The sequence below is a fragment of the Triticum aestivum genome, chromosome 1B (genome assembly GCF_018294505.1).
Source record: "Triticum aestivum cultivar Chinese Spring chromosome 1B, IWGSC CS RefSeq v2.1, whole genome shotgun sequence".
In the NCBI taxonomy this organism is placed as follows: domain Eukaryota; kingdom Viridiplantae; phylum Streptophyta; class Magnoliopsida; order Poales; family Poaceae; genus Triticum; species Triticum aestivum.
Genome location: NC_057795.1, coordinates 629,033,133 through 629,059,780, shown reverse-complemented (window position 1 = coordinate 629,059,780; position 26,648 = coordinate 629,033,133). Strand labels below are relative to the sequence as shown.

Genomic DNA, 26,648 nt, shown 5'->3' with positions numbered 1-26,648 from the left:
CATCACCTACATCACAAGTACCACTTTGCTCCACTTGGGAGCCATTATTTTCATCAAACTCTACGTTACACGTCTCCTCAATGAGTCCGTTGGACTTGTTCAGAACACGGTAAGCATGAGAGTTTGTAGCATAACCAACAAATATGCCCTCATGAGCTCTAGCTTCGAATTTAGACAACCGAACACCTTTCTTGAGAATGAAACACTTACACCCGAACACCCGGAAGTACTTGAGATTGGGCTTGTTCCCGGTGAGTATCTCATACGGAGTCTTGTTCAAGCCTTTGCGGAGATAGAGCCGATTGGATGCATGACAAGCTGTGTTGATGGCTTTGGCCCAGAAGTTGTATGGAGACTTGAACTCCGCCATCATGGTCCTTGCCGCATCCATCAACGTCCGGTTCTTCCCCTCCGCAACACCATTTTGTTGAGGGGTATATGGTGCAGAATATTGATGCTTGATCCCTTCATCACTAAGAAACTCATCCAAGGTGTAGTTCTTGAACTCGGTGCTGTTGTCACTTCTTATTGTCAAGATCTTTGCATTGTGTTGACGTTGAGCTTCATTTGCAAAGTCGATGACGGTTTGTTGAGTCTCACTCTTCCTCTTGAAGAAGTATACCCAAGTGTATCTTGAATAATCATCCACTATCACCAAGCAATACTTTCTACCCCCAAGACTATCAAAGGATGGGGACCCAAAGAGGTCCATGTGGAGGAGCTCCAAGGGTCTCTTCGAGTAGATGATAGTCGTGGGAGGGTGAGCCGTCTCATGAAGCTTTCCTTCGACACAAGCACTGCAAACACGATCTTTGGCAAAACTAACATTCGTTAGTCCATGAACATGGTCCCCCTTGAGAAGACTTTGCAAAGATCTCATATTGACGTGGGCTAAACGGCGATGCCAAAGCCATCCCACATCAACTTTAGCCATTAGGCATGTCGCGGTCTTAGTGGGTTGCTCCGAGAAGTTAACCACATAGAGACCATTCTCGACATGCCCAACAAAGGCTACTTTAAGAGTCTTGCTCCACAAGAGGGCCACAGTATCAATATCAAAGAAGGTGGCAAAACCCATGAGTGCGAGTTGACGAACGGAAAGTCAATTGAACGCAAGGGACTCAACAAGCATGACTTTCTCGATCGTTAGATCATGAGAAATGACAACCTTGCCAAGACCCAATACCTTAGAATGTGAGGCATCACCCCATTCGACATTGGTGGGCATAGATGGGATCTTGTGCACGTCCACCACCAAGTCCTTGCTCCCGGTCATATGATTTGTTGCTCCACTATCGAGCAACCATGATCCCCCACCGGAAGCAAACACCTACAAGATATCAATGCTTGGTTTTAGGTACCCATTGAGTAATGGGTCCTTTGATGCTAGTAACAAGGGTCTTAGGAACCCAAATAGACCATTCAATGTACTCATAAGGAGAACCAACAAATTTAGCATAAACATGCCCATCACTAGCACGGCACAACACATAAGACGGGTTAAAGTCGCCGGCTTTGTTGGGAGAGATGGCTTTGCGCTCTTTGGCATCACCACTCTTCCCATTGTTCTTATTCTCCTTAGGAGCACCTTCTTCCTCCCTCACAAAGGTTTGTGTGAGCGAAGGAGGTCGATCGGTCTTGCTCTTCTTCTCCTTGCTCTTCTTCTTGTTATTGGATTTGGGTGAGAACCCAACTCCCTCCTTGCCCACAACTTCCTTTTGATTTCTCAAAAGGTCATTTAGGTTCTTCTCACCTTGTATGCATGACACAAGACCTTTCTTGAGTGGTTCCTTCAACTTGGCATTCTCCTCCACAAGATGCACATGCTCACAACAAGGGTTAGTAGCATTTGCATTATCAATTAAGACCATGTGAGGAAATGTGGCCTTTTCCTTGGTTAGCTTAACTTGGAGTTGAGCATGAGACTCCTTGAGGGTAGCATGAGCATCTTTCAAGACCTTGTGGGCCTTGTCAAGTACATCAAACTCCTCCGTGAGTCTAACATGATCAACCCCAAGCTTAGCCTTCTCGGAAGCTAGAACACGAGACACAACAAGAGCATGATCAAGATCTTTCTTTAGTTTAGCATGACCATCATTGTGTGACTCCTCAAGAGCCAAACGATGCTCACGCTCTTCCTCAAGAGCATTAGAGAGATCCGATATCTCATCGGCATAGTCACAACTATGACATTCCATCTTAGAGACGGTTTCTTCATGAGCCTCGATCATGTCATTGGCTTCACCAAGTTGTTCCAAGAGAGCAACAAAGTGCTTCTTGGATTTGCCCTTGAGCTTACTCATGAAGGACTCGAATTCATTGATCTCCTCATTAGACCCCTTATCATTATCAAAAACATCTGTTGAAGGAGGGTTAGGAATAGTGGTGGTTTTGATGTTGGAGGTTACCTTGTTGGTGGCCTTAGCCATGAGGCACTTGGCGGTGATGTTCTCGTTAGGTGCATCGAAGAGAGACACCCGGGGAGTTGTGACAATGGCAACGGATGCCATGGACATTGTTTCACCATCTTCATCATCATCGTCATCCTCACGGTATTCTTCTTGAACCACCAACCCGCGAGACGGAGTCTTCTTGGTGAAGTTGTTCTTGTTTGGGAAGGACTTGGCTTTGTCTTTTCGGATGAACTTGCCACCATTGTCTTCCCGCTTCTCGTAGGGACAATCCACAACAAAATGGCTAACATTGCCACAGTTGAAACAGGTTCTAACTCGTTGCTTCCCTTTGAGGCCACTTGAGTTGTTCTTGTTGAAGTTGGGTCTTGTATTCTTCTTACTCCAAAACTGTCTTGAGGCAAGAGCCATGTGCTCATGATAATCATACTTCGTGTCCTCGGGGTTGCTCTCCTCATCTTCCTCTTCTTCTTCTTCTTCCACACTAGCCTTGGCCTTCAAGGAAAGATTGGGCTTCTTTGCCCTTTGGGAACGGAGCACCGCATTGTCGGCGGTCTTGTCCAAGATGCTCATTGCAAAAAACTCATCCAACACTTCACTAGAGGTCATGGAGTGGAAGTCCGGTCTTTGGCGAATGACGGAGGACATGGCCTTGTTATAGGGCATCATGGCCTTGAGGAACTTGCGCTTGATCCAGTTGTCATCCATGTCCTTGCTTCCATGATCTCGGAGTGTGACCGCGAGTTTGGTCACTCTTCGAAAGAGCTCACGAGGTTCTTCATCCTCCTTCATTGCAAACTCATCGGCTTCATCTTGCACCACTTCATAGTTGGAGCGTTGAATGCTAGCACTTCCTCGATAGATACGCTCGACACATTTCCATGCTTCTTTAGCCATGGCATGAGGTCGAAGATGAGGGAGATCTTCGGGAAGGATTGCATCTTGGATGATGAAGAGAGCACTTTCATTGAATTGATTGTCCACTTCTTATCGAGGGGTGAAGTTGCTTGGATCATTAGGATAGAAACCTTCTTCAATAATTCTCCAAAGGTTAGTGTTCACATGTTTTAAGTGACGCTTGAAGCGATAGAGCCAAGCATCAAAATCTTCATTTTTCACATATTTAGGAGGAGGACCGGCATGATTCAAATGAGTAGAGGGGATCGGTCCTCTATACACCGGGGGTTCCACATGGGCAAAGATGTCGGTGCCATTTCTACCACTAGTAGATGGACTCTTTTCATTGTTAGCTTCCCCCTTATCAGAGTTAGCATCTGTCACCTTGTTAGTGGGATCACCCACTTTCGTTGGTGAGGTAGATAGTTTAAGTCCCTCTAGAAATTTAGTAAACATGCTTTTAACTTCGGCCGTCATGGAGGTTTTCAATGTGTCTAAAGCCACATTGAATTCCTCACGTGAGACCGAGGTTCCCCCTTCGGCCGAAGACGAGATGGGATTCACACCGGAGTGTTCCTCCGCACCATCATTGATGTCAACCATACTCTTCGGACGGCAAAGTCCTTAATAAAGAGACGAGGCTCTGATACCAATTGAAAGGATCGATATGGTTGACTAGATGTGGGGGTGAATAGGCAACTAACAATTTTTAGACTTTTCTTTAACAAATTAAAACTTGCAATGAAATAGGTTGTCTAGATGTGCAACTACGTTGACAACCTATATGATGCAAAGACAATAAGCACACAAGCAAGCAATGGATATAACTCAAGTAAGCTTGCAAAAGTAAAGGGACAAGATAACCAAGAGTGGAGCCGGTGGAGACGAGGATGTGTTACCGAAGTTCCTTCCTTTTAAGGGGAAGTACGTCTCCGTTAGAGCGGTGTGGAGGCACAATGCTCCCCAAGAAGCCACTAGGGCCACCGTAATCTCCTCACGCCCTCAGACAATGCGAGATGTCGTGATTCCACTATTGGAGCCCTTGACGGCGGCAACCGGACCTTTACAAACAAGATTGGGGCAATCTCCACAACACTTGGAGGCTCCCAACAACACCACGAAGCTTCACCACAATGGAGTATGGCTTTGAGGTGACCTCAACCGTCTAGGGTGCTCAACACCCAAGAGTAACAAGATCCTCTAGGGATAAGTGGGGGGAATCAAATTTCTCTTGGTGGAAGTGTAGATCTGGGCCTTCTCAACCAATCCCGAGCAAATCAACAAGTTTGATTGGCTAGGGAGAGAGATCGGGCGAAAATGGAGCTTGGAGCAACAATGGAGCTTTTGGGGGTCAGAGGTGTGTCAACTTTGGGGAAGAAGACCCCTTTATATAGTGGGAAGAACAATCCAACCGTTATCCCACTCACCAGCCCCGCACAGAGCGGTACTACCGCTAGGGAAGGGCGGTACACCGCTCCGGGCGGTACTACCGCTCGACCCAGCGGTACTGCCGCGCTGCCTGGGGCCCTGACCCCAGGGCGGTACTACCGCCAGGGAAGAGCGGTACTACTGCTCCGGGCGGTACTACCGCTTCAACCCAGTGCTACTGTCGCGCTGCCTAGGGCCCTGACACCAGGGCGGTACTACCGCTAGGGAAGGGCGGTACTACCGCTGAGAGCAGTACTACCGCCCCTACTACCTCCCTTAGTGCCGCAAAACCCGACACGAAAAATTCGTTCGAGAATCGAGGCGGAAGTATCCCAGACGCACAGCGGTACTACGGCCGAAACACCCAAGCGGTACTACCGCTCTGAGAGCGGTACTACCACTGTGGAGTTTCGGCGGTACTACCGTTGTGGATGCGGTACTACCGTTTGGGGCAGAGCAGAGCATAGTAAGGGGAAAACGGCAGCTCCAGAGATGCGGAAGGAAAGACGACGGGTGTGATAATGATGTGTATGTGTGATTCCACCCAAGTCTTACCAAAACGGATCCCCTCTTGATAGTACGGTGACTCCTACGAAACTAGTCCACCAACAACGAAACGAAGGAGCTACACCGTCTTGAATTACAACACCGAGGGGAGGAAATCGTCTCGTGCCAATGGATGAATCTCTAAAAGAACTAAACGCACACGATTAGTCCGCACAAGCATTGTCATCAATCACCAAAACATATTGGGAATAAATATGCCCTTACACTTGGTATGTGACTCCTCCATTGGTCCAATTAATATTTGTTCTAGTGCTTTATTCATTGCAATTTTTTGCTACTTAGGTGACCATGTTCTTGAGCTTGCATGTTAAATTTTTTGAGGTCCCAAGCAATTCCAATGCATGATATAGGCTCTAGGCACTTGTAAGAGTAGTTGCTATCATTCTTGTTTAGTTTTATCCACTTTTATTTTGAAGTTACTAAAATTTCAGAAATTTTCAGAAAATGTTAAGGAGGCTTTTTAAAGTCTCTTCTAGCCAAAGCTCTCAGGAAAAACAATCCAAAGAGAAGGAAAAGGCCAAGTATATCTTCCTCGCTTAGCGGAAGTACGGTCGTGTGAATGGCCATGCGAGGATTTCTTGAAAGAAGCTGAAATTCATGAAGATTTTTATTCTTTGATCGAGACTGTAGGCCTCACAGATTTCATCAACGACCAAAGTGATCAGTATCTCTTACTTACAAATACTTTCGTGCAAAACTTTTATTATTATCCTAAGAAGTCACCGCCTGCAGTATCCTTTCATTTATATGATGAGTTCAAAGAAATGTCTTTAAGTGATTTTTGCACGGTGTGTAGGATACCTTATGAGGGAGAATTAGAGGAATCCCATCATGAAGATGTGGTTGGCTTTGTTAATACTATCGATGTAGAAGAGCCAAAGAAGGGCTCTGAGGAAAAATTCTCTAGCATACACTTTCCTGGTTTACGCTACTTTGCCATATTTGCTAGTAGATGCTTGATTGGTCGTGGAAATAGTGGAAACTTGAGCGTTCCTGATATTATCATTCTTCAACATGCCTTGCTTGGAGACAATACTTTTAGTATGGGTTCCGTCGTTGCTAAATGGCTACCCCTGAATCGTACAAAAGGCCCCATATTTGGAGGTATCTATGCTACACGTCTTGCTAGACATTTTCAGATACCCATTAGGCACCTTGAGAAGGGGGAGATAAAATTGCCTCCTCACATTTTAGATTACAAGAGCATGGTAGCACACAAGTTTATTGTTGACAACGAAGATAGAATGATCTTGTATAAACTTAGATTCAATAAGAAACACATTGAGATTATTATTTTGCCTGCGCCTCTGTTGTTTGATTTGCTTGCAGAAAATTTTCTCGTCACACCGGAAGCGGTGAACAACCATCGAGCCCAAGCTTTTGCTCCAGAACCTGAACCTGAGCTGGACCCTTATCGTGCATCATCTGTCCAGTGGGATCCAGAGATGACCAGCCAGTATTATCCTGATTACACCTCCCATTACACCAGAGAGAGTAGCGGCGGTCATTGGTATTAAACCAACTTAGGCCAAAAGCCTAAGCTTGGGGGAGTACGCATTTCTCACCGACTTTACATTCATGTTCACACACTAGTCGTCGGTGCTCATACTCTTTCATTGTAGTATCCATGCTAGTTTAAATTCCTTTTTCTAGTTTTCTTCTTGTGTGTTTGATAAACCTTGAGAAAAAAATAGTTAGTTTAATTTCCTTGCTTGTAGTAGGATTAAATTAAAACCCAAAAAGATTTCTAGTTCTTCTTCTTTCTTGTTGGGAGCTTTCCCGTGTAAATAGTTTTATTTTCTTTTCTTTCCTTTGGGGGTTGAGAAGACCATATTGAAAATGTTTAGTGGCTCTCATATGCATGATTGTTTATTTCACTTAGAGCCCATTTTATCTTGTCTTCTCTTTTGAGTTGAATGCTTGCAGATTCCAGCTTAGTCCAATGCACGTGCACTCTTATTATTATACACATCATTCGGTCGTGCAAGTGAAAGGCAATAATGACGATATATGATGGACTTATTGGGATGAGAAAAGCTGGTATGAACTCGACCTCTCTTGTTTTTGTAAATATGATGAGTTCATCGTTCCTGAGTCAGCTATTATGAAGTAAACATATTTGCAATGACATTTAGAGATTATAGTTACTTGTGCCATGCTTGATTAGCTATGAGTTATAATGGTTTGCCTTGCGTGCCAACATGCTATTAGAATGATTATGATGTGATATGATGGGATGGTATCCTCCTTTGAATGAACTGAGTGACTCTACTTGGCACATGTTCACGCATGTAGTTGAATCAAATCAACATAGCCTTCACGATATTTATGTTCATGGTGGATTATATCCTACTCATGCTTGTACTCGGTGTGAATTAATTTTAATGCATGCTTACGACTGTTGTCGCTCTCTTAGTTGGTCGCTTCCCAGTCTTTTGCTAGCCTTCACCTGTACTAAGCGGGAATACTGCTTGTGCATCCAAACTCCTTAAACCCCAAAGTTGTTCCATATGAGTCCACTATACCTACCTATATGCGGTATCTACCTGCCGTTCCAAGTAAATTTGTATGTGCCAAACTCCAAACCTTCAAATGAAATTCTATTTTGTATGCTCGAGCAGCTCATGTTACAACTAGGGCTGCCTATATCTTCCATGCTAGATGGGTTATTCTCAAGAGGAGTGGACTCCGCTCCTCATTCACGAGAAAGGGCTGGTAACCGGGATGCCCAGTCCCATGATCCAAAAAGATCAAAGCAAATCAAAATAATTAAACAGAACTCCCCTAGGGCTGTTGTATGTTGGAGGCACTCGTTGTTTCGAGCAAGCCATGGATTGATGCTTGTTGGTGGTTGGGGGAGTATAAACCTTTACCATTCTGTTTGGGAACTTCCTATAATGCATATAGTATGGAAGATACAGCCATCTCATAGTTGTTGCGTTGACAACAAAAGTATGCCACCCAAAATGTTATTCAATCTCTATTTTAAAATCGAGCTCTGCCACCTCTACAAATCCCTGCTTCCCTCTGCGAAGGGCCTTTCTATTTACTTTTTATGTTGAGTCATCACCCTTCTTATTAAAAGCACCCGCTGGAGAGCACACTGTCATTTGCATTCATTACTATTGGTTTATATTGGGTATGACTTGACTGGATCTCTTTTACCATGAATTACAATGTTTAGTCAGTCCTTGATCTTTAAAGGTGCTCTGCATTTATGTTTAGCGGTCTCAGAAAGGGCTAGCGAGATACCATTTTGTTATATCATGTTATGATTATTTTGAGAAAGTGTTATCGTCCGAGTTTTATTATTATGGCTCGCTAGCTGATTATGCTATTGATGTGAGTAATTGTGAGACCTATGTGTTATTGTGAGTATGGTTAGTTCATAATATTTGCTGAAACTTCAATGCTGGCTTTTCATGTTACAACAACAAGAGCAAATAGAGTTTGTAAAAGTTTTTTCTTTATCACTTTCAGTTTATCAACTGAATAGCTTGAGGACAAGCAAAGGTTTAAGCTTAGGGGAGTTGATACATCTCCAACGTATCTACTTTTCCAAACACTTTTGCCCTTGCTTTGGACTCTAACTTGCATGATTTGAATGAAACTAACCCGGACTGACGCTATTTTCAGCAGAACTGCCATGATGTTGTTTTATGTGTAGAAAAGAAAAGTTCTCGGAATGTCCTGGAAATCCAGGGAGGCACTTTTTGGAATCAATAAGAATTTTTGGCAAAAGAATTAATGCCAGGGGGCCCACAGCCTGTCCACGAGACAGTGGGGCACGCCCACCCCCCTAGGGCGCGGCCTCCTATCTCGTGGGCCCCCTGGACCTCCTCCGACCTCAACTCCAACTCCATATATTCCGTCTCGGAGAGAGAAAGTTTCATCGCGTTTTACGACACGGAGCCGCCACCAAGCCCTAATCTCTCTTGGGAGGGCTGATCTGGAGTCTGTTTGGGGCTCCGGAGAGGGGGATTCGTCGTCGTCGTCATCATCAACCATCCTCCATCACCAATTTCATGATGCTCACCACCGTGTGTGAGTAATTTCATCGTAGGCTTGCTGGACGGTGATGGATTGGATGAGATTTACCATGTAATCAAGTTAGTTTTGTTAGGGTTTGATCCCTAGTATCCACTATGTTCTGAGATTGATGTTGCTATGACTTTGATATGCTTAATGCTTGTCACTAGGGCCCGAGTGCCATGATTTCAGATCTGAACTTATTATGTTTTCATCAATATATGTGTGTTCTTGATCTTATCTTGCAAGTCTATAGTCACCTATTATGTGTTATGATCCGACAACCCCGAAGTGACAATAATCGGGATACTTCTCGGTGATGACCGTAGTTTGAGGAGTTCATGTATTCACTATGTGTTAATGCTTTGGTCCGGTTCTCTATTAAAAGGAGGCCTTAATATCCCTTAGTTTCCACTAGGACCCCGCTGCCACGGGAGGGTAGGACAAAAGACGTCATACAAGTTTTTTTCCATAAGCATGTATGACTATTTACGGAATACATGCCTACATTACATTGATGAATTGGAGCTAGTTCTATATCACCCTATGTTATAACTATTGCATGAGGAATCGCATCTGGCATAATTATCCATCACGGATCCATTGCCTACGAGCTTTTCATATATTGTTCTTCGCTTATTTACTTTTCCGTTGCTACTGTTACAACTACTACAAAAACCCAAAAACATCTATCTTTACTTTTGCTACCGTTACCTTTATTATCATATCACTTTTGCTACTAAACACTTTGCTGCAGATACTAAGTTATCCAGGTGTGGTTGAATTGACAACTCAACTGCTAATACTCAAGAATATTCTTTGGCTCCCCTTGTGTCGAATCAATAAATATGGGTTGAATACTCTACCCTTGAAAGCTGTTGCGATCCCCTATACTTGTGGGTTATCAAGGATCCAATCCGAAGACACACGAACGTAGACAAACTCCAACGAGTTTCGAGCAAATCCACAAAAGATAGATCCGCCGGAGACACACCTCCACATGCCCACCAACGATGTTAGACGCACCGCTGAAATGGGGCTAGGCGGGGAGGCCTTTATTCCATCTTCAAGAAGCCGCCGCCGTTTTGCCTTCCTGAGCAGAACACAAACCCCAACAAAAATTGAAAGGAACGACTAAAAATGAAGCCTTCCCGCCGTCCCTTTGCAAGATCCACCGCACCTCCATGGCCCTAGGGACACCGGAGACAAGGCGGACCTGCATCGGCGCCGGCAAGAGGCAGAAACACTAGCTGGTTTTTGGCGAAGGAGGAGACGGCGGCAGTTGCGTCCTTTACCAGACCTACTTTTGTATGTCCTTAACTTGTTTTGATTTGATTTTTCATACACGCTAGGCAGGAGTATTTAACAAAAAACTACCACAATTCGCGGAACCGTGCCTACAAACTACCACTTTACAAATTTACACGAAAAACTACCATTTTTTCATTAATCCTTGACTAAAAGCTACCATGTCTGAAAAGTGTCTGATTTGGCTCTTTTAAACACGTTTCTGACTAGTTGGGCCCACACATAAGCGGGCTAAAAAAGCAATCGGGTCCCTTTTAAAAAAAGCAATCCAGTCCTGTAGTAGCGGCAGCGGCAGGAGGAGGAAGATGGTGGTGAAGAGCGGAGGCGGCAGCGGCGCGAAGGAGGGGGGCGTGGGCGCGACGGTGGATGGAGGCAGGCGGCGGGAGGCTGGTGCTGGACGGCGGGCTGGCCACAGAGCTCGAAGCCCACGGCGCCGACCTCAACGACCCGCTCTGGAGCGTGAAGTGCATCCTCTCCTTCCCGCACCTCATCCGCAAGGCAAGCCGCCGCCGCCCAAGTCAATCCGCCGGCCACCGACGTGCGCAGGGGCACCGAAGCTTCCTCCATTCCGTCCTTCTGCCCGACCCGCGCAGCGATCTTGATTCCGCCGGGGCTGGGGAATGGGGGTGTAGGAGGAGGGCGCCATCAACGGCGGCGAGGAGGGCCCCGGCCTTGGCCTCGCGGCGGCGCCGCACGACCGCTGGGTCCTGCTCCGCCCCGCCCAGGGCTCCTCGCGCCCCTCCTCCCGCTACAAGGTGCGATTCTGCCCTGGTCCTCGTCTCTGATCGACTGGCTACAGGACTAGATTGCTTTTTTGGAAAGAAAACTAGGGACCCGATTGCTTTTTTAGCCCGCTTATGTGTGGGCCAACTAGTCAGAAACGCGTTTAAAAGAGCCAAAACGGACACTTTTCAGACATGGTAGTTTTTAGTCAAGGATTAATGAAAAAATGGTAGTTTTTCGCACAAATTTATAAAGTGGTAGTTTGTAGGCACGGTTCCACGAATTGTGGTAGTTTTTTGTTAAATACTCCGCTAGGCAGTCCATGTTTCCTCTTATGATGTTTTGAAATTTTGTTTCCAAATTTTCAAAGGAGTAGAAGTAGTATGTGTACATTGTGTGTTTCAATACTTTTACTGTTGCATTACTTTTTTATATAAAATTTTAATATAACAAATAATTTATAAATTATCTGATTAGCTGTGTGTTGCACGTGTACAAGCTAACTAGTTGTTTCTAAAAATGTGAAATATTTCAGAGATGTTAGTAGTCATTGTGTCATGTGCAGTTGTAAAACTTAAACCCATATAATGTTAACATTTGTGAAAGAAATTTAAAAAAAAAAGTGACCTAGAAAGAAAGACAAGAGTAAGATGAATAGTGCTTGTTAAGTGGCATGCACATGACTTAAATTTGGAAAATTCGTTTATGAGCCCGGGCTCATCTGCTCTCCATATCTTAGTCGTCCAGTCACCTTGGGATTGCTGTTCTTTCTCGTATAACTTGGTGTATCCCTCACCGTATGCACCATTAAATAGAAATTGATTCACTGAATTTATTACGGGTAGGTGCCGTCTATTCGCTCCCCGCACAGACGTTTGTTCGAAGGCCCAGACCCATACCTGAGCTATGCTGAGCCGTTCCGCACTAAGAAGCCCCAACCCAATCATTCTGTTATCGGCTACAGTGAAATCTCGCCATGCTCATAATCTGGAGCCTTAGTCCTCAATCGGTTGTCCAGCATGCCCGGGGTGTTCAACTGCCAGGGCGACACCTTGCCAAAAAAACTGCCAGGGCTACAGGTGGAGTCCTGATGTGCGGTGGGAGTGCGCGCCGCAGTGCTACGTCTCGGTCACGGCGAGCGTCGGGCCTGCAGACGTCGAAGTAGAGCAGCGGCCACCTCGTCGCCATTGAGCCACGCAGTTCGCCATGTACTTGGTCGCGCACGCTCGAACTGCTGCTCCCGGAGGACTTGGAGATAACGCTCGAGCCGTTCAACTACGAGCTCCTCGTGGTTGTACACGTGCATGCCTTGAGGGTGCCAGCGGCGAGGTGACGTTGATGGGCTCCGGTGAGATGGCGGACCCGAGCTATGCAAGGTGGACGGTGAGGATGCCGAGTTCGCGTACAAGGACACCGTGGTCACCATGAACGTGCTGTGATCACTCGTCAGGCACATGAACGCACGTGTGGCAGAGCCACATATCGTCGCTTGATGTACATTTGCATAGGAAGTAGCAGCAAGATCGAGAGCGCCGTGCGCCATGCAGGCCAGAGCGCGCTCAGGCCGAGCGGCCCCATACAGAGCTGCCGAGACGAAGCCGCTCTCCTGCCATCTGGCGGGTTCCCAGCGCTCCGGCGAAGATGAGCCCGTAGAAGACCTTATAGCAACTCCAATAGGGTGACCCATTTTGTCCGCCTACGTCCGTTTGGGTCGGCGCGGACAAAAGTGAAGGCCAAACGCGGCGACCCAAACGCAAATCACGTCCGCCTGGCGTCCGCACGGACCCATTTTCGGCCCAAAATTGCGTCTAGAATGCGTCGGCACGGACGCGAAGCGGACGCGTCGCACGTCTCCTCGGCGTCCGTCGCGTCCCCACCTGTAGGCCACCCAATCGTCACCGGTCGTCTTATTTATGACGACCACCGACAGTGGGCCCACTTGTCAGCCTCAGGAAGCGTCCCTTTTTAAGCACGCGTGCGGCGGGGGGCCGGCCTCATCCACTTCCCCCGTCCACATCTGGCCCCCGCCACTCCCTTGCTTCCTCACCGGCGGCAGGAAATCCTAGGCCGCCATGGGCATTTTCGGCAACAATGGCAAGGGCAAGGGCAAGGGTACCCCCGACGCCTCGTCCTCCCGGGCTCCCCCTCCTCCTCCACCGCCGGTGAGTTTCCGCCCTGAACGCCGGCGCCTACACATCCCGGTGCACCAAGCGCGGTGGCACTGGGAGTACAGGAAGCCCCTCCCCTACCTCGACGTGACGCTGCCGCACCATTGGCACTTGGATCCCCAGCGGATCCCGGTGCCGGCGGTTCCGCGGAGCCAGCGGGCGCACGACGACGAGGTGCGCCGGCGCCGCGCGCAGCTCACGTCGGAGCAACGTCGGCTGCCCGAGTATGCCGCCGACTCTCCCAACTGGGAGGCTTGGTCCGCCCTCGAACACGAGGAGCAACGACGCTCGGGTGTCGACGTAGTCCCACCCGCCGTTCTCACCGCCGCCCCCGCAGGTACAGCCGAAGGATGAGAAGGCGGAGGCGGAGTACCAGGCCGCCCTCGAGGAGGCCCTGCAGTAGGCGCTGGAGGCTAGCCGCCTCGAGGAGGACGCGCGCTGGGATGAGCTGGAGCAAGCCCTCGCCATGTCGGCGACGGGGGACTCCGTTCACTCCCCATTGTTCGTGCCGCCACTACCACCGTCGCCCAAGCCCGAGCCGGAGCCGACGCGGAAGCGCTCCCCGCCTCCACCCACTTGGCCGGAGGAGGCCTACTCGTCGGCGGGACAGTACCGCGAGTGGGTGAGGGCGCCCCCCGTCCACTTCACCGCGACGCCGGAGCAGGAGGCTACCCACCTCGAGCGCTGGAAGGCGCACTGGCTCCGCCAGGAGCAGGCCGATAGCGAGCAACAAATACGCTGCGAGGCCATGGTCCAGCGCGATGCGGAGGCGCTCCGGCTCGAGGAGGAGGAGGAGCACGCGTGGCTAGCCGCAATGCCGCCGCTCCAGCAGACACCTGAGGAGGCTGCCCTGACAGCGTACCAGGCGGCGTTCGGGTGGGCAGGCCCTGCTCCCATCTTCATCGACCTCACCGGCGATGGCGACGGCGGCGTCGACGCCAAGGGCAAGGGCAAGGCCGACGACATCTAGAACAGCGTGCGGGGTAGCAGAAGGCGAGCGCGGACTTTTTTTAGTGTTTAATTAATGTTTAATTATGTTTAAGTGGACTTTGGCCGGCATTTGACCGGCCACTTATGTTTAATTATGTTTATTTTAAGTTTATTTCGTGCAACCATTTTTTTTTGCATGCCGGCATATTTGAGTCTATCCCTGTTGGACGGCCAAGCCGACCCATTTCAAAATGCGGACGCGCACGTCCGCCTGGCTGATCCAAACGGACGAAAAGCGAACAATAGTGATGTCCGTTTGAATCGCTTCGTTGGAGTTGCCCTTATAGGCGCCGAGAGGTGCACCACGATGGCGATGTTGGCGACCTCAATCCCGGTCAAGAGGTTGTTCAGCTACTATGCACTCACCAATCCACCACCCAGCAGCCGCATAAATTCAAAACGAATGCCAAATCTGTGGGGACGGCTCGGCACCTCGGCTGCTATCAAACGTCATGTTTCGATGGACTGGACCATGGCTCAGATATAAATACGCGAACCCAAATCACGGAACAGCAACGGAACAGGGTTGACGGGCGTCCAGCGGGCCCGCTTGTATGCACTGTTCCCGCACGTATACACCGTGTATCCTGTTTTTCCTGCGTTCCCTGTCTGACACGACATGACTATTTCCTACGATCCCAATGCAGCAGTGGACGCTAGCGATTTCGGGAGCAGCTGAGCTTCAGCACCGAATCACTGCGTTGCTTAAATTTGTCCTTCTATAGAAGTCAGGATATGTTACATCTTGTACTAAATTTTTGCACGGGCATGAGATAAGTGTCACTTCCCTTACACCCATGAATTATTTCACATTTTTCTAATATTAAAAAAATCAAATGAAAGAGGAGAGAGAATATGGGTTGCTCGGGCAACTTGTTACCAAAATTAATTATGGAAACACTCATATCATGCTATTGTGTTTTAGCTGTTGGCAAACATAAAAATGTGTTAGTGAAGTTTTTAACATCCATGTTTATATAAGTTAACTGCATTGGGTCCGTGCCAATGTTCTAAAGCAACGCCATGCGATAAAAATTCCATCTGATTTGAAGAATTATCCACCCGGCACACGTACACATCATTGATAAGCCTGATGTTTGCAGCAAGTTGTGCAATCACGTACAATCCATGAAAGTGTCAGGTTCATTTGTTTGACATATAATAAACAAGGGCAGAACATGTGTAAAGCAAAAAAAATTGACCACACTACATGTGTACATACAGTATAACTAGAGGGGGAACCAGGATTTCTCAAAGCCTAGGGCTAAAACTAACTTCAAATACCAAGCATGCCAATGATGTTAAAATCTATGCCACCAATTCACATTACAAATGAATATGAATTCATCATTAGTTCATTACCACGAGAGAAAATCCGACCATGCAAGTAACCAACAGTGGCGCCGTGGGCTACTCTAGTAGTGCCGATCAGATGATGCACGTACTGATTTGATTATTTTTGGCAGTAATGACTAAGCAACTTTATTGATCAGTAATGAGGTTCATACTGATACAAAATGGGTCATGGGGGACTCCCAACCACATGTGGCGCCCTAGATCAAGAGTAGCAGCATACTTAGCCAAGCTACAAGCGTCTAATTTTGTTTCACACCTTTCAAACATAAAATCACATATATTAAAAATTTGACGACTATCGGCAATTTCCCGTAGGATTGCATTGTACAGACTATTTGAGCCTTCATTAATTTCTTGCACCACCTGCTTGCAGTCACATGAAATAACGAATCTGTCCAAAGAGAGATATTGTGCTAGTGCAATAGCTTCTCTACATGCCATCGCCTCAAAACAAGCCAGGTCTGTGATGCTTGACAAAACCATCATCAAAGGAGCCAAAGAAAACTCCATTGTGGCCGCGGCATACTGCAGAGAAGGCACCCCTCTCTCAATTCCTCCCGAAACCATTGTGCACATCCATCTTGACCACTCCATCAGCAGTAGGTAGCCAAGTTCTCCACCTAGACAGACTGGGTTGAGCTACGGATATAGCCGTCCTTGGCTGCTTGATTGCATCTATCTCCACTAGGTACCGCTCAATGAAAAAATGCGTCGACAAAGAGAGTTGGATAATACCAACGCGAATTGTCTTTCTTCACGCTGTCCAGATAGCCCATAGAGTCACTAGTAGTTTGATCAGACTAGTATGTGGTAGTGACTCAATCATCATGACAGTCAACTGTGTGGTCGACCGCTCCCTCGTTTCGATCATATGCTCAACTAGTCCTGCATCATCCAAAGCCCATACACATCTGGGCATTGAGCACTCAATCATTGAGTGTCGTCAACAATCCTCCGTGCCACACAATCTTGTGGTGAACATCTTGTGTTGGATTTGAGTGCTATGCCAAATACCATAGAAGGTTATGCAGCTTACCTGAAACATCCACGTTCCAAAGCTTTACCATGTGCTGCCGAGGATTGATCAGACTGATCCATTCTTCCTTCTAGCCATACCTCACAAACTGATTTGGTCCTTCCGCCACAAAGCCAATCGCCCAAGCCTGTAAAAAAAGAGAGAACAAGTGACCCCGCTTGGGCTAAGATGGTATACGGGTTGTGCCCTAGGGTTGTGTTGGTTGCTTCACCGAACAATGTAGCTTGATCTTTTGCTGCACCATAGAAAAAAATAGCGCACCAGCTATAGCGTCCTGAGTAATGTCTCGCTAAATAGATTAGTGCATAATGTCTTGTTAATAGCACACTAACGTGATATAGCACGCTAATAGTGTATTTTAAGGGCGGCGCTATTTTGCTATAGTGCACTTTTTTCCATTGTGAACTACATGTCCCATCTTGGATCGGTGTGAGGGGTCGCCTCACGGGGCAAGCACACCTCCAAATATTTGACCTTTCTCTGAAACTAATTATTGAAATTCACCCACAGATCAATTACGTCAAAAGTACAAACACACATGCACACGGAAACTTTTAGCCAAAGGCACACGCATTGTCTGGCTCTTTTTCTTTTTTCCCTTTACTTCACTGTACAATCTAATATCCGAAGGTGTGTGTATATGCACGACCCATGACATAACTAGCTAGGTAGCTTATTAGTAGCATATACGAATTGTCGTGGGCTAATACAAAGAATCCAGCGAACCAACCTATGGTTGGATGGTTAGAGAGACAGTCGTATCCCCAACCCACCAGGGCTCAAGTCATGTGCTCGCATTATTTTAGAATTTTCGGCGATGTGCTTTCAGTAGGAGAGACGTTCCCGTTGACGACCAGGCGTCTATGATGACTTCATAAATCTCAAAGATGATATGTCGGCTTAGTCTCTCGAAGGTGCTCGTGTGTACCTTCATAGGAATGAGTGTATGCGCATATGTATGAACGCTTATGTCTGTACCGTGTTAAAAATACTACAAGGAATCCAAACCGGGACAACTATTTTAAACTAACCCAAAACAACATGTCAAAAAAATAAACTAGTTTAACACACGGCCGCCTTGATGGGACTATATATCTGTGTCTTTTTACAACAACAATAAAATAAAACTTCCTATCTTAACCTCTCAAAACCAAATGTAGTCAACAAAGACCCAACATTTCTGTTTGTACAAGAAACCATCGACGCGTGCATGTGCACTCGATCTTTCTCTCGTTGAGAAAAATGTGCTGTGACCAAAACTTGCCATGGTTATCATCTGTTTTGTCCACTTTTGTGCACGCCCTGGAAAGTTGCCATGCGGTGCACATCATTGGCTCTCGAGTGCACATGCAGCCGAACAAAAAATAATTTAATAATTGCAATACAAATTAAAAAATTCCTGAAACTTTTAGGAAACAAAACAAGACCCTGCTTCTAGCTCTGTCTATAAATTGTCATTGTTGTTGCGTATAAGGTACTTGAAATAAAGCCCATGAAATATGGTTTGAAGAGCAGAGTGGAGCGCTCTGTCTATAAATTGGAGAAATTCATGTAATCTTTATTTTAGTTATGTCTCTACGTATGCCAAAAATTCATGGAGTGGCTCACATATGTCATTATGGTTGTAAATTTAATTATCCATTCAAGTGTATCGATCCCTAATCTCTGTAGGCTTACTGAAGTATAACTTATTTGATATTCTGGCAATTCATTCGTTCATAAATAAATATTTCAGATTTTAATTTCTAACTTTTCTTCAAGCATGTTTTACCTATTCAAAAACGTTGTTAGTTGCTTTTACTTCGATGCATAGCAGATTCACTTGAAAAAAGGACGTTATATCATAGAGTAAACTGTAATGTTAATTCAGTAAATTATCGCCTAAATAGTAGGTATTGCAGTTGATGCAAATGTCAATGGTCCATTCTTTTTTTTAACAGAAAGGTGTGGTACCGAGGAGTGGATCCCTGAATTTCACATTTGTGTAAGGCATGTACTGATGACATTTGACATGCAAAAATTTGTAAAAGTTAATGTGACTACTATATTCATGCAGCGGAACGTTATTGTTTGGACATACATAGTACTTCCTCTATAATATAAGACATTTTTTGACATTGTCATGGACTCTAAAAATGTCTTGTAAAAAGTTACAGAGGGAGTAGCATTTATGTTATTTTCAATTAGAATAAATCATATAGCCATTTTTTATCTTTTGTAAACACAAGTGAATGGTATCCTTTTCATCTTGTATGCGAGTGCCGATCAAAGAACAACATAGAGATGTATTGCGCCATTTCGATAAATCTCCGGTGCATTTTGTCAAGAGAACTAAAAACTAACTCCAGTGCTTTGATAAATTATGTGTTTGCTTAATAGTAACTTGAATCTAAAATCATAAAAGTATGTTTGTAGTTCAGACATGCTTTGTGTATTCAAATTTTTGATTTTAACAAGACATGCATTGCAAATGCACGCTTACTTGTCTTTAATAGACAACAGAGTGATGTTAAATGCAAAAATAAACACTAACCGCTACTTCGTGTAGAATGACAATCCCTGGGAGGAGATCCTGACTATTGATGTGAAGCTGGGGTGGAAGAAGGGCACAAAGATCACCTTCCTAGAAGGAAGGATCTGATTTTTCCAGTGCAATTATGTGTTTCAAAAAGTTATTGGGGTGTAATTTTATATTAACACTATAGTCTATGAAGTTACATTTCCGGATATTTCTCTTTTCCCATAAGCTGAGGCACCATTTTATTTTAAAATATTTTCTAAAGAAAAGTTTGTGCATAAACTGCATGATGTTTCATGTGTGTGAATTGCACTTTAGCTACAAAAGTGAGATAACAAGGTGCAGAGGATATGAATGGTAGTGGCTTGTGGGGTCGGCCGGGGAGGCGACGGCGGCAGGGAGCAGCGGCACATCGGCTGACAACAACGCATGTGTAGCGCACGGCGACAGCGGCTGCACGGTCACGACGAACAAACAACAACTCGAAGCAGGGCAGGTGGTGGCAAGAGTAAGCCCGAATCCAAGAAAGGAACTAATTCAGTTCTGCCAAGACTACTATTTTTTGTGTATCTTTGTTCCAACTTTGCATTGACACCACTTGGACAATGTTTATGTGTTCCTTTGATTTTCACCAAGAAAATAAACGTTCCGAAAAAAATTCATAGGACATTTGATTCCATTTTTACTATACAATAGATTAAATAGGCTATGCCCTTACATTCTCCGTGGAGAAGTTGTCTAACCAGTTGATTGCCATTGATTTGTGACATTTTTTATACAGTTTTGATTTTTGTGGTCTGCTTTATCGTCAAAAGATAATTGATGGGTTTGTACATTTCTTTTGTTTATAGACAATGGATCATCCTGAGTATAAATTCAAAATTTTATACTCGCATGAATTTGACATGGTTTGATTGCGGCGTGCATTGCACATGCACGCTTACTAGTTTACAAAAATAATAAAATTAAACTTCCTATCTTAACTTGTCAAAACCAAATGTAGTCAACGAAGAACCAACATTTCTGCCTGTACGAGAAACCATCGATGCGTGCATGTGCACTCGATCTTTCTCTCGTTGAGGGAAATGTGCTGTGACCAAAACTTGCCATGGTTGTCACATGTTTTGTCCGCTTTTGTGCACGCCTTGAAAAGTTGCCATGCGGTGCACACCATTGCCTCTCGAGTGCACATGCACACGAATTCAAAAAATAATTCAATAATTGCAATACAAATTAAAAAATTCCTGAAACTTTTAGGAAACAAAACAAGATCGAGTATTGCACTCGTATAAAAAGTTTCATCCAGTAATTAATTTCATGGTGTTCTGGGCAAAGAAAGAAACAGTCAACACTGTATACATGTTACTGTTCATACTTTTGGGCCTCAAATTTTATTCTTTTGGCATGAAATTATTGGGGTTTTTCCTTGGCGAATTTTTTTATACGAGCAGAACAGAAGATCAACTGTATTTCCAGCAATTTTAAGAAATTTCTGACTTTTCTCTCAATTGCTAAATAATTTTTTCCATATCATCAGGTGTGGACGCACCCAAGAGCCGGGGGTATTTCCGGCCATGCGGCCCCCCATCACCTAACCTTTGCTTATCCTTCCGACCCTTTTATATCATATAAATTGGCGCGCGGCGCGCTGCAGACTCACACGCCTAGAGGCTAGAGCCTGACACCCTGAGTCGTTACTGTCGGAGTTTCGATCGGCTAAACTTCCATAGCTCGTACGTTCTTTCAAGTGGAGATCCACCGACCGATTCCGATGGACAATGAGCTCGGTAAGGGGGTGGGAAACCAGGCGAAGCTCTTGTACCGTCGTCTCGTCGGCCAACGGCCTCATCTTCTCGCCCTCACGCTGCTCCTCGTCGTATCTTGGCTGGTGCTAATGACCCTGCTGTCACTTGACGGCGTGTATGCCCTTTTGCACGGCGCACATGGCGTCATGGCCGTGTCTGTAGCAGGCGCAGTGGCGGCTGCCTACGTTTACGCCTTGTCGTTGCGGCCGGTGTACCTGGTGGACTTCGCCGGCTACAAGCCTGCGCCGGCGCACGAGTTGACCCGCGCCCGCACCATCCACCGCTACGGACTAACTGGTGTGTTCACCGCAGAGAGCATGAGTTTCCAGAAGAGGGTTCTGGAGCGGTCAGGGCTCGGCGAGGCGACCCACCTCCCTGCATCTATTATCAGGGTGCCGCTCGACATATGCCTCCGCACGGCGAACGAGGAGTCCCACGCCGTGGTTTTCGGTGTGATCGACCACCTGCTGGCCAAGACCCGCGTGCGGCCGGACGACATCGGTGTGGTCATCGTGAACTCCAGCCTCTACAGCCCCACGCCGTCCTTCACCTCGCTCGTGGCGAACCGCTACTGCTTGCGCGACGATGTCGTCACCCACAACCTTAGCGGCATGGGCTGCAGCGCCGGCGTCATCGCTATTGACCTCGCCAGGCACCTGCTTCAGGTATGTACTACTTACAAGCTACACACATCCAAGCATCAACGGCCAAAATTAACCATGTGAGCCATCCTGAACGGTTTCTGAATTTTCAATTAGAACTGGATTACCTGTGAAGTCTTGTAGCTTCTACAGTACGTTGTTGAACGGCGTGCTAACCGGTTAACGCTGCAGGTGTACCACGACACATACGCACTGGTTGTCAGCACGGAGAATATCACCCTAAACGCCTACTTGGGCAACACCCGGCCCATGTTGGTGACCAACATGCTGTTCCGGGTGGGGGGCGCGGCAGTTCTTCTGTCGAACCGCTGCAACGATCGGCGACGCGCCAAGTACCAGCTGATCCATACGGTGCGCACGCACCATGGCCCTAGCGACAAGAGCTACGCGTGCGTGACGCAGGAGGAAGACGAGGTCGGCAACTTGGGCGTGTCACTTTCCAAGGATCTCATGTCCGTGGCCGGCGACGCGCTCCGCACCAACATTACCACCCTTGGCCCCCTTGTTCTACCGCTACGTGAGCAGCTCCGGTTCCTTGGCGCCGTCGTGCTCAAACGGGTGTTCGGTACGACAGTGATGTCGTGCCTCCCCGACTTCACTCTGGCGCTGGAGCACTTCTGCATCCACGCGGGGGGGCGAGGCGTGCTGGACGAGCTGCAGAGAAGCCTGAAGCTTGGTGAGTGGCACATGGAACCATCGAGGATGACCCTCTGCAGGTTCGGCAACACGTCGAGCAGCTCGCTGTGGTACGAGCTCGCCTACTGCGAGGCCAAGGGCAGGATCAAGAGGGGAGACCGCGTGTGGCAGATTGCGTTTGGCTCCGGGTTCAAATGCAACAGCGCGGTGTGGAAGGCGCTCAGGACGGTCGACGGCGCCGTTGCCGTGGAGGAGGGAAGCCCCTGGGCGCAAGACATCGACGTTCTTCCGCTCCATGTGCCCAAGGTGACGCCCATCGATGAAGATGTACCAGCTGTGTAGTGCTTGCGTCGGGTGGAAATAATGGAAGCGTGAATGCATGCGTACACGCGCGCGCACGCACCTGTGACTCATGTGGTCTCTTGAAACTAGGGACAATGCGTCTTGAATGAATCAAACATGATTATTGTGTACTGCACTTGAGAATAATATAAAAGGATGAGTGGTGGAGACAAAGGACTGGAGTATCATTTCACCACAATTGCTATATGTAAGTTTTTATTGAGGGGAAATAGCTATATGTAAGTTGGCTGAATTTGTAATTTGAGTAAATCGATTTTGTGAAAGGAGGAAGAAGACAGAAGGACGTTCGTTGGATCTTCATCTAATGGTCTAGGAAATCGACTTACCCCCGCAAAAAAAAATCAGGCAACTGACATACAGGTGCCCCTATTTAGCGCTGACAAACACTGGGGACGAAAGCCTGAAATCGCCGGAATATTTCCAAGGTGGGATTTCGATTGTGGCGTCTTCTCTCGCGTCTGCGATCAGTGACTCCGAGACTGACTATTTGCTTGTTGTGTGCATGGTTTACAGCTCGCGTGGCCACGTCTAGACCATGTGTGCTTACATCATTTTTATTGTCTGCAACTACTCGACAAGGATCAATGATGCTTTTTTGTTCATCCGTCTAGGCATATCGTTGGTCTTTATGGCTTTGCTATATGCCAGTGTGATCCTTCTCTTGTGTGTGCATTAATGTTGACTATGTGCATTTTAACTATGCATATGTCGGGTGTACACTCTTGGTGTTTTGTATCCCATTGATACTTCATTATGAGTTAATAAAACTCCCTATTTCAAGAAACATATAGGTGATCCCTGATTTTACAGGTTATCTTTGTTTCTAGGGAACTGTCTATGTGCAAGTTGCCAGATTTTTTTTAGTTCCGGTCAGTTTTGTCTAGGCCGTTGGATTGATGTCAAACAGACCAAGAAGATTGTTGTGTTGTAGAATGTCAACTGAATTGTCAAACTGATTCTTGTTTCGACAAGGTGTGGCTAATCTTGGGCGTACTCACTCTCCTTATCCTAACCCTGGGTTCCATTGAATTCGGGCAAATAACTAACACAATGCAGAGTATTTGCAAAGATTCAATGCTGAGCCCGAGCTCACTTGCTCCCGGTGAATAGTAATTTAGGAAATAGATAACCAAAAATATGAACTGTTTACACTAAAAATGATGGGACTTTCTAGGAGCTTGCAAAAAAATTATCCTGAGATGACTTCCGGAAGGAGCTCCATCCAAAAAAAATTCAAAATCGAAGCTTCAAAATGTACGATCTTTCTCGAGTTTTCTGATTATTGTTTTTTTTAGGATGGAACCCCTTCAAGGTCATCTCAGCACAAAAAAAATTAAGCACATCACAATTAGTGTAAAAAAATAGATTTATTTTCATTCTTGTACTATTGGTTTTAAATTTACTATTCATGGTTAGTTTAGTGAAGTGTTCACACACGCCGATCCATAAAATCATATGAATTGGTTGATAACAATAAAAATAGTTGTTTGTGTCCAATTTACTTTTTTGCATGATAACACATCTCTCGTTTATAAATCATATATAAATCATAAAGATCATAGTACAAGTCACGTAGCTAGAGACCGACCTGGGAAAACGAAAAAGACAGCGGAGCGCTATCCTTTGCACAATGAAATGTCAACCAAGAAAAAGAAATACAATCAAGACCGAAGAATACCCTAAACTTAACACGAACGTCCATCACCTGCCTCCGACACCACCACAACAATCATCAAAGGAAAAAATGACGGATCACCTTCTCACCCGAGCTCGATGCGGCTTCATCGATGATATGCAGCTTTACAGACCTCCGAGACGACTCACCAAAGGCGAAGTCAATGCCGTTGAACGAATCAGACTGGGTGCACAATTTACTGTCTCTGTATGCTTGTAATGAGACAGATGTACATACATTGTATATTACATACCGGGAGTGCCTAGAACTTAGCTGATCCAAAAATATGTATTTCTCAGTCTGTCGGCGTCATCAACGTTGAGTTCAGCCTGATTAGTGGGCACGCCTATGTCTCGCGTGCTTGACGCGAGACGTAGGGGCAGCCTCGCCTAAAGCAATCGCGAGATGGGCCGGCTCAGGCGCACGCAAGGCAACAGCCACGACATGGTTTTTTCATGTAGTTTGCTTTTGTTTTTTGCTTTATTTTCTTAGTTTTGTTTATAAGTACTTCTTTTTAGTCTGCATATAAATTTGAAAATATTAATCATGCATTTGCAAAATGTTACAAAAAACACACAATGTGTATGAAAAAAAGTAGAAATAAAAAATATTTGAAAAATGTTAACCCGGTATTTGAAAAATGTTACATGTTCATATAAAAAAATGTTCTTGGTGTATATAAAAACATTTATGTAAAAAGTAGACATCCAAAAATAAATGCCTAAAAATATTAATCATGTATATGAAAAAATGTTAAACGTATATATAGAACGTTAAACATCTATAAAAAATGTATCAGATGTATAAAAAATGTGCGATGTGTATGAAAATTGAAAAAAAAATATACAACCAAACATATATTTGAACAAAAATATTAATCATATACTCCCAGCGTACCAAAATATAAGACGTTTTTCCAGTTCAATTTGAACTACAAAAAACGTCTTATATTTTCATACAGAGGTAAGTATATGAAAAATGTTAAACCTATATTCAAAAGGTGTTTTAGATTTATACCAAAAATGTAAAATGTGTATGGAAACAATAGACATTGAAACATTTTTTGTAGAAAATTTTATTCATTTATTTGAAACATGTTAAACATGTATTCAGAAAACATTCCGATCATTGCACACCTGGGTAAAAAGGCTCTCCCTTTTCTTTCACTGTTTGTTTCAATCGCAGATCAATTCCAACAGTATTATGTAGATGTCGCTCCACGATGATAAAACGCCTATTGATCCGATCTTCAGTAGGCATCGTGTTAGATGTCGCCCGTTTCAAAAAACCTGCTACATGTGTCATTGCACGCCACTTCTCCTACTATAGTGACACTATGAGAGTACTACGGAATATTTTGTAAATTAACATAAAACTTCTGCTTTGCTATAGAGCAAATGATAGCTGACATGAACCAAGGTTGGCCTGTTCCTTAGACATAATTTATGATGTGGTAAGAGAAAAGCATATTTTGTGACTAAGTGTGTATGTTCTCTAAAACAATAGGAAGCACTATCTGATCCCTAGCATCCATCAGGCCTCTCCCAATGTTCCATGATGTATATATGCAAAGCATGCCACTGAAACTAAAAAACGACATGTCAAGACAATTAAGGAGGAGAGAGGGAGAGCGCGCTTTGATGACCCTAGGAAGAAAGAATATCAAGCGCACGAACTTAGACAAAACACTTAAACGAAGGAAGTCCACTAATACATGGAAGAATTTGTTGCTAAATTATTAATTGAAAGGAGCTGAGCTACAACAAATTAAGCACCTATGTACTGAGAACTTTAGTTGCTAAAATCTTTAATGCGCTTAGCACCTTATCTAAGCACCCGTGCATTGAAAGATGTGCCGCAAACTAGTCAATCTTTGTGATGGAAAAACAAATTTACGATGCAACATTGGTCTGACGATTTGGAAATGATTAGTCATATGAGGGAGAGTGTTTCCCTCTCTTTTTTTCTCACAGCAGTAGCGGCGGCAACAACACGAACAACAATACTATAAGGACAGGCGCCAGCGAACGTTTTGTTTGCTGGGGGAGGTGGGAGCTCCTATTCAGCACATCAGAC

The 26,648-nt window shown here is 45.5% G+C and overlaps 1 protein-coding gene across 1 annotated transcript; it reads left to right on the top strand.

Annotated features, from left to right (window-relative positions):
* Positions 1-21,098: 21,098 nt before the first annotated feature.
* LOC123097465 (probable 3-ketoacyl-CoA synthase 20) lies at positions 21,099-23,007 on the top strand. Its single transcript, XM_044519221.1, has 2 exons — positions 21,099-21,901; positions 22,070-23,007. Exons 1-2 carry the CDS (start codon positions 21,203-21,205, stop codon positions 22,874-22,876), a joined length of 1,506 nt encoding a protein of 501 aa, XP_044375156.1. The 5' UTR covers positions 21,099-21,202; the 3' UTR covers positions 22,877-23,007.
* The last annotated feature ends 3,641 nt before the right edge of the window (positions 23,008-26,648 follow it).

Coding starts and splice junctions, on each gene's coding strand:
- LOC123097465 (XM_044519221.1), top strand. CDS start 21,203: ATGGACAATGAGCTCGGTAAGGGGGTGGGAAACCAGGCGAAGCTCTTG. Junction 21,902..22,069: donor TCGCCAGGCACCTGCTTCAG/GTATGTACTACT, acceptor TTAACGCTGCAG/GTGTACCACGACACATACGC.